This window comes from Apostichopus japonicus, chromosome 9 (assembly GCF_037975245.1).
Source record: "Apostichopus japonicus isolate 1M-3 chromosome 9, ASM3797524v1, whole genome shotgun sequence".
Taxonomy (NCBI): Eukaryota; Metazoa; Echinodermata; class Holothuroidea; order Aspidochirotida; family Stichopodidae; genus Apostichopus; species Apostichopus japonicus.
The window spans coordinates 1312752-1327772 of NC_092569.1; the positions used below are offsets into that span (position 1 = coordinate 1312752).

Genomic DNA, 15021 nt, shown 5'->3' on the forward strand with positions numbered 1-15021 from the left:
AGGGTATTCTTAATTTGTTCAAATTTGTTAGCCAATTGTGCTTATATTCATTCTGAAGGAATCAACCACACAAATTCAATTTTCAATCAAAGGAGATAACACACGTGTACTCTTCTCTTTATCCGTGTCACTTCAAGAATATTTTCCCTTTTGCATTTTGTTTTTCTAATAAAATATCGCTTTATAGAAAAAAGAAAACAATTTCATCATTTCTTGTTCTACGTGCAATTTTTAAATCAGTTTCTATATTTTCATACTTCCTTGTCATTTTACACAACGTACAGTTTGGAATTCAGTTCAATGAATCAGGAAGCCCTCCTCGTCACAGATTTCCGTTCACTTAGTTGTAAAAACAATATCAGTTACGTTTAGATGATGCAATTGTTTTTCGTACCGATGCTCATACATTCCATGTTCAAATTATGTTTCCTTTTTTGGATTCTTATCATTTCAAATCAAATAGAACATTTCATATTCCAATCCTGTATATATCCAGAAAACTTTATAAATCAACTTTATAAATCAAATTAAGTCACTACACATCCAATTTTTTCTTTCATTCTTTGAATTATCACCATTTTATAATTGTTGTTTTTTCGTCCCGACGATAACGAATTAATATTCCTCACATAGGCTGCCGTATAATTATTAAGGTTAAGTTGTTGGTTTACACGTGTCGCAGGTAGCAGCCTATGGGATAGGCTTACGTGTTGTGTGGATTAAGTGTTGTACCTTACAGTCACTACTCATCCATTTCCTCATTTGCACTGAGAAGAGAGACGATCATCTAGCCAGTCCAAACATCTTGGAAACAGGAAAGTCACACACAACGCAGCATCATGAAGCAAACCACAGTAAACCAGATACTTATGTCGGTTATGGCCATGCTTGTAAGTATCATTTCGATCATTTTATGCCTAGATAGCTCTGCAAGAAGGACCTACTTTTGTGATCTAATATTCTTAATTTGAAAGAAAGAACACTCACTCTTTGAGTAGGTCCAGTGGATCTGTTGGGACTTGTTGAGACTTGTGAAAATCTATTATGTTTTTACGAAGAAGACTTCTTCTAAAACTTAATCTTCTTATAGCGATTGAAGTGAAAATACTCTTTTTCGCTTCTTTTGAATAAAGTCATGAGAAATTTTATTAAACCTTAAGTTTTTCCGTAACAAAGATTGTAATTTCTCTGCAGAGTAAACTGATTGCCTTATAATATCAGAGTAATGATTATCACAACCTTGCGTATAGACCTAATTACAGACATAGTTTATCGCCTAAATATGCCCCAGCATGCACCAGGTAACGTCAGTCTAAAAGTACAAACAGATCTCCATATATATGGGAGTCCGCTTCAACGAATCCAGGTTTTTAACATCTTGGATTCGCCCCTGAAATATTTTGTGTTTTTACCATACAAGAGACGATTTAAAACTTTTAAACAGACATAGTGGCAGTAAGACCACAAACATATTCAAATAGTATTTATTCAAATGTTCAAGAAGATCAACAAATTTAAGATAAATCTAAAATCAAATTCGAATAAATTTCACCTAATTTCAACTCAGTAGGGGAAATCGGCACACAAAATATATATCGAAGTATAGGCTGAAATTAATATAAAATCGAATTTCAGTTATTCTAACTCGAAAAACAGAAATGAGTAAAACTATGCTAAAAATAGCGGTCACGAACAGTCCATCAAATTGAGCTCGACGAGATTCTGAGCAAATATGAGTGTCCATCATTAAAAGGTCAAGAGTCAATATGGTCTATAGGTCGATTTACATCCTTCATTAATGTCTCTAATTTGCACCGTTTATTTATGTCTCTTATTATCATTGTTCATTAATGCCTCAAATTAGCATTGTTCATTAAGGTCTCTAATTAGCACCGTTTATTAATGTATCTATAGTTATCATTCTTTTTTAATGTCTCAAATTAGCATTGTTGATTAATGTCTCTAATTAGCATTGTTTATTCATATCTCTAATTACCATTTTTCATTAATGTATCGAATAAGCATTGTTCAATAATGTCTCTGATTAGCATTGTTCGAGTACAAAAGATGAAGAATGTCTTAGTATGGTCAATTGCGAACCAATTTGACATATGTTAAATTTGGTAAACTTGATTTCAATTATTTGCGAACAACATGTATAATTCAATACTACACCGCGATAAAGAATGACTGTGGTCAAGCGTAATAATCTTTAAGGCAATTCTAGTCACACTTGGTAAAACAGCTCTTCTTAATTCCTCTCTTTCTGCATATTATTGTACAAAGGGCTATAAATAGTGACACAAAACAACTGCTTAAATGGGTCACAAAGTTTCATAAATTCCCAACACACTTTCACTATTTTATTCATTTACAGTTTTGAATGTGTCTCATTATCATAATCTTGAAAATAATCACAATCTTTGCATTTAAAAGTACTCTGTGGTCGTATAAACTGAATAAGACAATTTTCATTGAAATGTTGATACAATTAAGGCTTTTTTCGTCTTATTTGTCTCAAAATTGTGACCATAACTTTGTTTTCATCTTGTGTGCGTGTGTGCGTTTGTTTTGTATTCTGACCGAGGACTTGAACAAAAGAATTCCAGGTCCTCGGTTGTGATTTCTAAAGAATCACCACGTCCTCGGAAGAATTCTATTGTAAGGGGTATTGTTAACAGTGGCGTAGGAAGGTACTTTTGAGTGGGGGGGGGGGCTGAAAACTGATGGCCGGCCTGGGGGAGGGGTCTAAGGGGAGGGGTGTCCCCCTCCCCTTTGGAATTTTTTGCATTTCCAGGTAGCCTCAGATGCAATTTGGTGCAATATAGCACACTTCAACACCCACTCCATTTTGTAAACTTAATTTTGTATTTTCACCAGGCCTTAGATGCAATTTGGTGCTCCAAATGAGATTTTTTTTCTCATTTGGAAATGAAAAAGGGGTTTTCTGACTTGCGAAGCGGGGGGGGGGGCGGAATGATACTTCCGCCCCTCCACATTTTTCACTGGGGGGGGCTGGCGCCCCCCAGCCCCCCGGTTCCTACGCCCTTGATTGCTAAGGTTAGGGTACGTGGATTTGAACAATGGAAAATACAATGGGGTCCTCGGTCTGAATGTAATACAAACATGTGTGTGTGTGTGTGTGCGTTTTGTGAAGTGTGTGTGTTTTTGATGACCTTTGTGGCTATATAACCCCATCAATGATACGCTAAAAATAAAGGATCATACCAGGAAACATTGGCACGTTCATCTTAACGTTAGACAGTTTATTAGGCTTTACCAAACCTAAATGTCAGACTAACCCTCATTAACAACTGAACAATAGGTAGGCTATGGCATTGTTCCAAAGCGTCGTATTCTCTCACAAATCGGTTATGAAACGATTTGATATCTAAATACCCTTCGACTGTTCCGGATAAGGAGAGTTGTTTTTGTTTCTTGTGATAGACACGCATGAATTGCAAACGTAATACTGTATCATTATCGTCACTTCAATCCATCTTTCATTTTACGTTTACAGTTGGTCGTCAACATAGCGACAGCACAAACTAATAGCCCTGGTAAGCCCTTTGATTATTCAAGATTGACAATATATCCCTCTAATTTCCCTACCCTTCCTCAGTCCCCCTGCCCTCTACCCTTCCTCAGTCCCCCGGCCCTCTCCTCTTCCTAATCCCCACCCCTCCCCCGCCGGCCTTCCTCTCCCTAATCCCTAGCCCCCTTCCCCGGGCCCTCTTTCATTCCATCGACTAAAACAAAGAACTTTGCACAGATGTTATTTCCGGAAAGTGAGGGAAAGGTTTGCGCCCTTCGCACTCTCTCTCTCGTTCTCCCCTCCCCTGCTCCCATGTTCTGTTTCCCCTCACTCTTGTTTCCTCACTTTCCATCCCATTTTCCCCTTCTCCCCTTGCTACCCTCCTCTTCTCGCCTCTTCCCTTACCCTCCCTGTGGTACAAGGGAGTTAGCACCACGAGAGGCACCGAGCTTTTACGAGGGGAGGGGTGAGCCGAAGGGGTGCAGTTCTGTGTCATCCTTTGCGAGTTTATGACTGTTACCTATAGGTTTCTATTTTTTATATCAGCCATTCATATAGACTAGAAAGAATTTGCTTAAATTTGATAAATGTGAGGTAAGATATCTTAGATGCAGGATTTTCCCTTATTGTGTTGTTGTTTGATTAATATATATATATATATATATATATATATAGTTTTACTAATAGCATTGTTTTAATGTACTTGTCAGCTGGTTTCTTCAAAACCGAGGGAGGCTGCCCCACCCCCTTCCTACTTCCCTAAAAATAAGAAACAAAACCGGGTAAACATCCCTCTGTTCTTAGGTCCACGAACAAAAATCGTTCTCCCTAAAGCGGTCTTTTGTTCAGTTGGTTGGTGATCTAGACAATATTGTTTCATTATATACCATTTTTTTTCTCATTTTTTGCAAATCTTACCTTTTCATTTACGAAATCCTTTATTTTTTGTTCTTTTACAAGCGGATAAAGCTGATGTCATGAGAGACTTGATCGGAAAACCATTCCGCACATTCGACAGAAACAGCGATGCAAACGACTGTGCCAATACATACGGCGGCGCCTGGTGGTTCGCAGACGATTGCGCGAAGCTGAACCTACATGGCGATTTCGAGGCGAGCGGCAGAGCAGGTGTCTGGTATGGAGTACCTCTGGACGCTAACAAGATTGTCAAGATGGAAATGAAAATTAGACCAATGGAATAAACTCCCCAATCAAAGAGAAGGAAGATTGTACAAAGTTATTGCCTGCAGGTTGCTGCTTCGATTTTTAAACTTGCCAAAGTCGACTAAACGAATAGGTTATATGTTAACAGCGATTTTCTACACCGTTGAACTATACCTTATCACTGAACTTTTCTGATAAAAAAACAATTAAAAGTCTATATCCCAGACAGCTTATAAATGTAAGTCGTAGCACGTGTGCATGTATTTATAGCTTGCAGTTTAATTACGTTAAATAATAAACTTCCCAAAGCTGATTTTAACGAGTATAGATTTAGAGAGATAATTCAATCATTTCTTCAACCTATCTCATCCATCGACTTGCTCGATTAGTCTATATAGCCAATGTAAAGTGTATTGTATGTCACCATATTGCATGTAGTTTACTACGTTCAATTCTAAACTTGCCCGAAAACCGGTTGCCAAGGCGATTTATCGTTACTAATCGTTCACAATTTACGATCGCACACGACTTTACTTTCCTTTTACTTTTCATTTCTAGCGTCCAGTCCATAAGGTTATTAAGATGGTCAGATCACATAGACCTACATCATGATATAGTGTACACCTTCCCGTTGAAACAGTATCATGGTTATTGAATTAAAATAACAATCACATACATCCATAGACGTTATTTTATTTTAAAGTGTTTCTGTTCTTTCTTTCACTGTTCAAGAGACTAAAAGCCCACTAACTAATTTGCCAAATTAAGCAGGCCTCTGAAAAAAGCTTTGGACTTGCCAAAGTCGATTTATCCCGACCACGAAAATAAGAAATGTAGATTGTTGATATATTGTGTACCTGTGGTATGAACTATTCTATTGGACACAAATTTATGCCACAATATAATTTGCTTGAAAATACTAGGCCTTTAATTAATATTTTAATTAAATATATCAGAATACTTATGGCATTAAAAATTGTTTAATATACAAAGACACTGTATTAGCAGTGAATAGATTGGTAAATAGATGCCTATACTAACTAAGAAAATAAACTTTGGTGTGGAGTTTTGAGAAAAATTTGTTTGAAGAAGTAAAACCGTTTGACTAGTTTCTGCCATTAACATGTCAGTTATGACGATCTAAACGTTTTAAATGCAAAATGCAAGCTGATTTGAATTGCAATTAATTTATTACACACCCAAGTCTTCACATGCACCATCGAAGTTTACAAATTCCTCTCAAGTACTACACAAATATATTATCATGGAAAATGAAGAGAAACGCCCGCGATTCAAGTTCCGCTAAACTGTTTAAAAATTTCAGAAAACCAAAACATAGCTTTCCACTCCCCGTGATCAACTGGTCTAATGTATACTGGTAGTCCTGTAGGCTTACCTTTCTTTTTCAGACCATAGCTGTTAACTGTAAACGCAATTCAAAATTAGCTTTGAGAAATAAAGATAAGTTATACTCCGAACAACTTACTTATTGGATCTTATTTACTCCTCACTTAGTGGCAATATCAGAAAGAGGTTACATAGGGTAAGGGTGAAGAGTGGGGAAGTGGCGGGGAGGGGGGGTTGACGAGAAGCAGGATCATCTAGCAGTGAGGAACTGATTTTTGCTTTCTCTTGCATCTGAGCACGTGCTACAGTAGTCCTGTAGTGAATGGCATATATTAGGGAAACCGTGTGCACGATGTCTCTTTCCTTTAGCAAAGTGCTGGACTTCCCTCACCTCTCCCCCAAATTCTCTTCCTCCATGCCATCATATGTGATGAAAATAAAGACAAGAAGAATGGGGCTAAGTTTGAAGATAGGCAATAGGAACTACCATGAAGGATGGGGAAGGTTGGGGGGTCTTATATGAGGGACAATGGGCAATGGCTTTGCAGACTAATCCCCTGCCCTCTCCCCCAACCTCCCCCACCCCCAAGCAAAAATATCCATCTCCAACTTCCTGCTACTTTCCGTCAATTGACAAATAAGACAAGAATAAGAACAGAATAGTTTCTATCAAGCTTCATGCTATGGTGCAATTTTTTTTTTTCAATTACATTGATCTCAGAAAAACAGCATCAGAATAGTTGAACAAACTACGGACAACTTACAAAGTTAACTCAATGATCGACTCCCATCAATATTTTACTCATACCTTACACTTGTCAGCACCAACTTAGATATACCCCTACTGTTCATTGAACACTACCCCACCCTCCCTCCCCCTACTGAACACTACCCCCACCCTACCTCCCCTACTGAACACTACCCAACCCTCCCGCTACTAAATCTCTCATCAAATAATCCAAGTTTGCTTTAAAACTTACTTTTTCTAACCATTCCTTCAAACATATGAAAGTACAGATTAGGGAGGTGTGGTACAAAAGGGTGGGATATAATGTATGTATGTATGTATGTATGTATGTATGTATGTATGTATGTATATGTGATCTTCCCGCAAGCAGGAACTCGCGAAAGAAGCCATGCAGGCTTATAGACTCGCAAGCTGACCGAAGCCAATCTCTCGGCACACATCCATTTAACGTCCATGTCGGGAAGTTGTTATTGAACAACACCCTTGCCAGACGACACACATTGCTGTCGGCGGGGAATCGAACCGGGGATCTCATGACTGGGAGACGCCGGCGTTAACCACTAGGCTATACACTCCGCCCTATAATAAACCCACCTCTATATGTTTGTAGTTTTCAAGCCCACTTATTGCCATTAATACCATACATATATGAATCTGTACAACTGATCCTACTATCTATATAATGCTTGCCTGTTATTTAAGTATATGTCATTGCCCAAACCACTACTATCTTTGCACAGCTTGTATCAATGTTGTCTTGGCATTGCACACTGTGATGTTGATATTACACGTAATGAGAAACAATTAGCTCTTTAAAACAAACAGGATACGTGTCGCTTCTGAGATCCTTGTACGACCAAACCTACGTAAGATACATGACAATGGTATGATAACATTCCATTGAAAATCCCTTACTATTAATATAGGAAGACTGAATAATCATTACCATTGATAATATAAGGCTGCATTTAATTCACTCCAACTATCACTCTCTCTATTGATTCTCATCATATGTTAGGGCCGACTCTAAACCAATACAAGATGCTGTAAATTCAGACCGAATAAATTAACTATATTTGACCAACATTCATTCTTCTGTATCTCAACGGAGGGGGGGGGGGTCGGGGGGGTTGTTGGCACAAAGAAATCTCCAACTGTGTAATACAATTGTTTATAAACTGTATGACTTGTATATTGCATTTAATGTGGTAATAGAATGGTGTGTGGTGGGGGGGGGGGGGGAAGGGTGATTCTCTCCTCTCTAGCTCTGGGCCTTTGTTTCATCCAATGTTTCGCTTTGGCCCAGGTAGGAAAGTAATAGAGACTCCCTGGTCTAGACTGACAACATTATCTTACAAAATTAATGAACCGGGCCTACACCAATCTCTGAATATAAGAATCAGATAAATTGGGTGATAGATTGCACTATATACCAAGCCTTCTTTCCAAGCATTACACAAATTACTTAGGCAAAGCTGCTGTGAAGATCATTTATATTTAAGTTAAGAAATGAACACCCTGCACCGCCTCCCTCCCCCCCCCCCTCCCCCCCCCCCCCTCCCCCATCACAGCCACTAAAAAGATTACTAAAATCTAACAAAACATTTGTTCACTTTTTTTTTTCCATTTCTTTTTACTATATTGTAATTCCTAGTCCAAGACTTACAAGAAACATTCAATCATTGTATATAAACCATCAAAAACAAAAAACAGGAGAAAGAATAATTCAATGCAGAACAGAAAACAATAAGTGGACATTTCACCACCCATGCAACTATAATCCAACCTTTCCACTGGTTTACCATCCAAATCAACAATAAGTGAACATTGCACCACCCATGCAACTATAATCCAACCTTTCCACTGGTTTACCATCCAAATCAACAATAAGTGGACATTACACCACCCATGCAACTATAATCCAACCTTTCCATTGGTTTACCATCCAAATCAACAATAAGTGGACATTGCACCACCCATGCAACTATAATCCAACCTTTCCATTGGTTTACCATCCAAATCAACAATAAGTGGACATTACACCACCCATGCAACTATAATCCAACCTTTCCACTGGTTTACCATCCAAATCAACAATAAGTGGACATTACACCACCCATGCAACTATAATCCAACCTTTCCATTGGTTTACCATCCAAATCAACAATAAGTGGACATTGCACCACCCATGCAACTATAATCCAACCTTTCCATTGGTTTACCATCCAAATCAACAATAAGTGGACATTACACCACCCATGCAACTATAATCCAACCTATCCATTGGTTTACCATCCAAATCAACAATAAGTGGACATTGCACCACCCATGCAACTATAATCCAACCTTTCCACTGGTTTACCATCCAAATCAACAATAAGTGGACATTACACCACCCATGCAACTATAATCCAACCTTTCCATTGGTTTACCATCCAAATCAACAATAAGTGGACATTACACCACCCATGCAACTATAATCCAACCTTTCCATTGGCTTACCATCCAAATCATCTGGTTTTTCAATCCTTTCATTAATGTCTACTTTCCTTCTTTTTTTCTATAAAGTATTCATCCAAACCCTCTTCGTGCATTATTACCTCACAACCACAACTACACCCTATACCCTTGAGTCAACAACTGGCTTATGCCAAGTCCGCCCCCCCCCCTCCCCCTCAAAAAAAAAAACTAGTTTGAATGTACAAGTGAATTGTGACTCATCCTTACATATGAAACCATGTACCTAATGCCCAGAGAGTGTACCCTCTACACAACATATGCATCCTCCCCCCCATGACCCTTTGGCACGGTTTTCAGATAATATATTATACGAAAGATATAGGACTAGTATTTAGTCATGCATGTTAGTAGTACCACTGCCACTGTGGATTATAGTTATTGAACACAGAATTTGTCTTACGTTTATATGGTGATTTTTTGTATCATCTTCAAACTGTTTCGGTTTGATTTAACTTCTTTAAATTTACAGCAACAGAGTTGCGCGATACATAACCACAGACCCTCTACACCCGTGGCATAACATACCGACAAATAAATTAACTCTACTCAAACGCGTACCATTGTACATTCTGCTGCTAGACTGTTTTCGTTTTAGAGTGTAGCAAAGTGGCCTTGAGAAATGTGGTATGTGATGAGCGATTCAGTGCAGCAGCTGCTAGTTGATATTGTAATGAATCGTATGTATACGGACCCCAGCCAATGAGAAGCGAGGTATGCTAATCTATGCCTTTACCGCGCTGGGAAAAAAAAATCGCTCCCTGCCCCCCCTCCCCAACCAATCATTTTCCAGCTGATTCGTAACCAATCATTTTTCATAACAGATATTGCTGTATTTGAAAAGAATTAAACAAACCAAACCAAGGAGAAATATATGCATTTAAGATTGTGACTGTGTGCAGAAAAATGAAAAGAAAAGCAGCACTTGAGTATTTACAGAGAAGACCTCAAAGCAGCATTTCTAACTGCACCTTAAAACTGAAACATCAAAATCATGTGAACTACTTGAAATCTCATAAATATTATCAGTTCTAATGGTTGAAATTATGTACACATTCTATGAGGTCACGTCACATCACAGCATAGATCATTATTAACGACAAACTCTTTAGCAACCTGAACATTGCTCGAAAGGGTTCTAAAATGTTTACTTTTACTGGAGGTATTTTACTCATCAAGGAGTACTCCAGGATGTCATCCAGGGGTAATATCAGATGGAAGAATCTGTTACCGCTGACCGGGGGGGGGGGGGGGGGGGGGGTGGGGGGAGGGGGATATAGGTAAGTGACCCACTCAACCCCTTTTGGCCCTTCTATCAAACTGACAGGGAAATGCTTGAAGCGAGGAACTTTGTTTCTTAAACATATACACATATATATAGTAATTTCTACAGAAAGGGAAGGGGTAAGGTAGAAGGGCCAATAGGGCAAGGGCTAGGAGGGGTAAGGGTGGATCCACAGATTGAAATGACACTTATAGCACAATATTACCTGGTACCCTTATACGAGGGACAATGCACACATTTATACCAATGGTCACATCATGACCAAATATATACATGTAGGACTTGTAACGTGTAACTTATAATTCTATCCTTTGATTTATATCCCCAAATTTGATTTGAAAAAAAAAAAAAAAAAAAACCTTGCTTTGAGGATCTTTACATCTAAAGCAGAATAAATTGGGGTACTTTAGTGTTCAGAGAAGAAAATGCAGCAAAATTGAAGTAATCTAACATTAATTTGATCTTCTTCAAACAAATAAATGCATAATGGATAAGACAAAAATGCTCTTGCATATGAACCCCCCCCCCCCCCCAAAAAAAAAAGGTAACATTAAAATGAAATAAGGCTTCAATGTGACAAGGAGAAAAAAAGTGAAAAGGAAATAGGCTGTAATGCTTAAAAAGTGAAATACATTTTTTGGTCTTATATATCTACTGACAAATATAGAATATAGAAACATTAAGAAGGAAAAACATAATAAGGAAAATAAATTTCTCCTTGTACTCAGATAGGAATCTCACCAAATACCTGAAAGCATTTTGCAGGGCCTGTTTGTAAGCCAATTTTTCAGTCAAATTTCACTCCACTATCTGTTCACTGTTATAGAATATAACGCACCAATGATAAATTATAGCAAAACTCGCTAACTTGGGTCAAAACTTAGTAGATCTGTTGAGGATAAAAAAATTCCACGTATATTTATTACATGGACCAAACAAACGTTTGTCATATATATTTTTATCTACATATTTTCTCACAATTAGTTTAGTAATCTCTTTTGATTAATTAGCGATTTAGTACTATAAAATTGTTTATATAATTTTTTGATGTACTACAGTTGAATACCATACAACAGCTGACTAGTTAGCACACATGGCAATAATGATTACTCTATTGTAACAGAGAAGAACCGGCCATGAGATGAAAAAGAGATACTAAATTGCTATCACTGGCATTGTCTGTCATATCTATAGCATTAGTGACTTAGGTTACAAAGGAGAGGGGGGAAAAAACAAACACAAATTGCATGATGAGGTCCATTTCAAACATCATGTTTCACGTTAGGACACGTTAAGACCAGATCCAGTCAAAACCTGAGCAAGGCAGCCAGTTAAATGTAGTTGGGATCATGTCAATAAGATAATTCAGCTGCAAACTTAAAGCTACCCTGCACCCCCCCCCCCGAGTCCCTCTCTGTTCCCTCTAACAAAACATAAAAAGAAACAAAGGTATTATTGTTTTGGGAAAGGGAACAGTAGGCAAGAACACATCTTAAGGTTACACAACATAACTGACCCCCAACCCAACCTCCCTCCTCCAGCCATCTTTGTTACTCATTTGAATCATCACCCTCAACACTGTCCCCTTACAAAAAATCTGATTCCGGCCATATTTGATTTGGCAAGATGCTATAAACCTCGGTAATAGACATGTCACTGCAGAGGACGAATACATCTTTTCACATTTAATGCTCATATTTTCACACCAACCTAACTTAATTGTTAGACAGTTTGCAGTTCGTTCAAAAGAACAATAGTTTGAAACATGCTTGATGCCAGTATCTTTGACCTAAAGTATGAAATTAATCATTATTATTCAAAACCTTGCCAAACCTGACTTTGAGAGGTACAAAATATTGACCAACATCCAAACTGCAAAGCTAGAGAAATGTAGATGGTCATACATTTTAAATCCTGACATTAGCGAGGAATAAAAAAAAATAGTAGGTTATGAAGACATGAAGAATTGTTCAAACCAAATAAATATAGTAGGCTATGAAGACATGGAGAAATGTTCAAGCCAAATTACATCACATCACACAACTATGGCCCTTTACTGGTATAAACATGTACTGGCACACTTTACAGTTGTTTTTATGAAAAAATAAGAAAAGAAAAGTAGGGCTCCGATGATGCAAGATGAAGCACAACGACCATGCAAAGAATTTGGCCATTGTAGGTATGCCATTTGTGGAAGAGGGTGAATGCTTGAGGTAGAACAATCAGCATGCTCACGACATACAGGGATTTTGATAATTTATTAATTTTTCCATATTTGTTTCATTTTTGAATAGCTTCTATGTTTCCCAGCGCTATATTTCTCTAAATTGCAACAGACCACCTCACATACAAAAAAGGTTTTAAATTTAGACAATGCTTTTTAAGGATTGCTTGTTCAAGTTACCAAAACTTGTATATTATTTCACATCTTATATGTTGTTTACAAGTTTTAATGTTTTGAGCTCTTGTTATCAACCAATTTCCATTTTATTTTTATATGATTGGCTGAATCAATATCTATCTAAAACTACCTCCTGTAATTCATTTTCATGCTCAAGTCTCTAAAACTCCTTTAAAAAGGGCCAAAAACAAAAACATACAAAAGACAATATTGCTGAGATATAGTTTTGAGGATATCACCAAATTATTTGAGATGCACATTTTTCCCAAAATACAAATTTCTCATCAATATATCAAAAAATTTGTTCTCGATATCTCTGGGAGATGCAATTCTTAACTGATATGTATATATTCATAAGTAAAGTTTAAATATTCATAAGCAAAATTTGCATATTCAATATTTGGACTTCACATCATTTCTGATCAGAATTTGTCTAATTTGTGGTCATTAGGCCAGTTGGAACAATTTCCTTACGCTAATACCAGTCTATACTGTACTGACTTCTAAACCATGGAAATACTAAGAACAATTCTGAACTTTACCTAATGGAAATAGGGAGTGCTTTGATATGAAAGCATTGTTTATATGACAAGAAACAATTTTCCCAACTGAGTGGATCACTATGGTCATCCCTTCATCTGCCCAAATGATAAATACTTTGTAAATATAACAGATAGAAACGTGAATGAAAAAATCCCCAAAAGAAGAAAACTGAATTTTCTTTCTAACGTTCCGGGCAAGAGATGTTTTCTACCAGAGGATTTTGGTAGAGGTATAACAACAAAATGCAGCATGAATGCTAATGCCTTATGTCTTCTAACAATTAACTTATATAAACGAACATGTTGATGAAACCTATGGTACTTGGTAATTCTTAAGATCGAAACAAAAGGTTTTGAATATCTGACACAGAGAAAACATACTTTAAAGTGTCCCCAAATCCTAGCTTAACAGCTAGTTTTGTTTGTTAGAATGGGTCAATATAAACATTGACCTTAATTTAGTCACTAGCAGTAGATGCTAATTCCAATAACTTCCAATTCCAGCATCAAGTCTGGTAAACAGCTGGCCCCATCAAGGATTAATAACCCAACAATTTGGACAACAATTTCAAAGATTCAAGCCCTATACTTTTATTTTTCAGCTTGTGCAAGAATACAACATTCCTTGGAATATGAAGGAACACCAAAGCTAGATATCTGGACGTTTTGCCATTAAATGTGCGTCGGCATGGAACTATTTTTCCAAGCATCACTGTTTTGTGCTTGAAGTGATGGATGGGACTTGTGTCCCCTTTAAGAAATATAAAAGAAAAATAATCTTAATTTACTTGTCCCTAGTGAAAGTCGTAAAATTTGATGAAACGATAAATGGGCGGAGATTAAATGTACACATCATCACAGGTGACCTTTTTTTTCTTTTGGTCGAGGATGAACTATTGCAAGTATAGGCAACTTAGTTTTGTATTTAATTCACAATAAATCTAAGAGCGAACTCTGATGCTCTCATTTGTGGCTCTAATTAGTGCAATTAACACTTACAACATATATTATTAGCAACAAAAGAAGAAGAATAAAAATAGTTTTATAAGATCCTAGTAATCTTTTCTAAATAATTAAATGTTTGGTAGGGTTGGGCTGTTCTTTCTTTTTTTTTCTTTTTTTTTTTTCTTTCTCCTTTTAGGAAAAGTTGGGGAAAAAGTTAGAAAAAAAAGCAGATCATAATGAGAGAAAAAATGAGAAAGAAAATGGAAAGGAAAAGGTGCATGCAGCATCTAGAAACCACATTTCTTTTAAAAGACTTTTAACACTTTTTAACATCATAGGCGAATTCTTATACTTTACATTAAATTTGGGTAAAAACCACAGTAATTGTCAGAAATTTTCAACAAGGGTCTCAGGGTAATTCTGTTTATCTATGATGGCTCGGACATGTGGTTCACGGCACCCTTGGGTTGCGCTTAGAGGAGAAAGGATGGCAGCAGTCATCTTGCCTGACTTGGTGTTACCGATTCTATATCTGGA

At 37.2% G+C, this 15021-nt stretch overlaps 2 protein-coding genes across 2 annotated transcripts in view; one reads left to right on the forward strand and one right to left on the reverse strand.

Annotated features, from left to right (window-relative positions):
• Positions 1-722: 722 nt before the first annotated feature.
• On the forward strand, positions 723-5374 carry LOC139974446 (fibrinogen alpha chain-like). Its single transcript, XM_071981611.1, has 3 exons — positions 723-890; positions 3521-3560; positions 4496-5374. Exons 1-3 carry the CDS (start codon positions 840-842, stop codon positions 4735-4737), a joined length of 333 nt encoding a protein of 110 aa, XP_071837712.1. The 5' UTR covers positions 723-839; the 3' UTR covers positions 4738-5374.
• LOC139974445 (ornithine decarboxylase-like) overlaps positions 4509-15021 on the reverse strand; it is a 77634-nt gene continuing 67121 nt past the window's right edge. Inside the window, exons 12-13 of the mRNA XM_071981609.1 lie at positions 6950-15016; positions 4509-6918 (exon numbers count right to left, since the gene is read on the reverse strand). Coding sequence (XP_071837710.1) covers positions 14872-15016 — 145 coding nt within the window. The 3' untranslated portion in view covers positions 4509-6918; positions 6950-14871. The remainder of the gene's footprint in view (positions 6919-6949; positions 15017-15021) is intronic.

Bases quoted from the DNA above. Each gene is read 5' to 3' on its own strand.
- LOC139974446 (XM_071981611.1), top strand. From the start codon at position 840: ATGAAGCAAACCACAGTAAACCAGATACTTATGTCGGTTATGGCCATG. The intron at 891-3,520 runs GTAAGTATCATT...TTACGTTTACAG, and splicing joins TGTCGGTTATGGCCATGCTT to TTGGTCGTCAACATAGCGAC. The intron at 3,561-4,495 runs GTAAGCCCTTTG...TTCTTTTACAAG, and splicing joins AGCACAAACTAATAGCCCTG to CGGATAAAGCTGATGTCATG.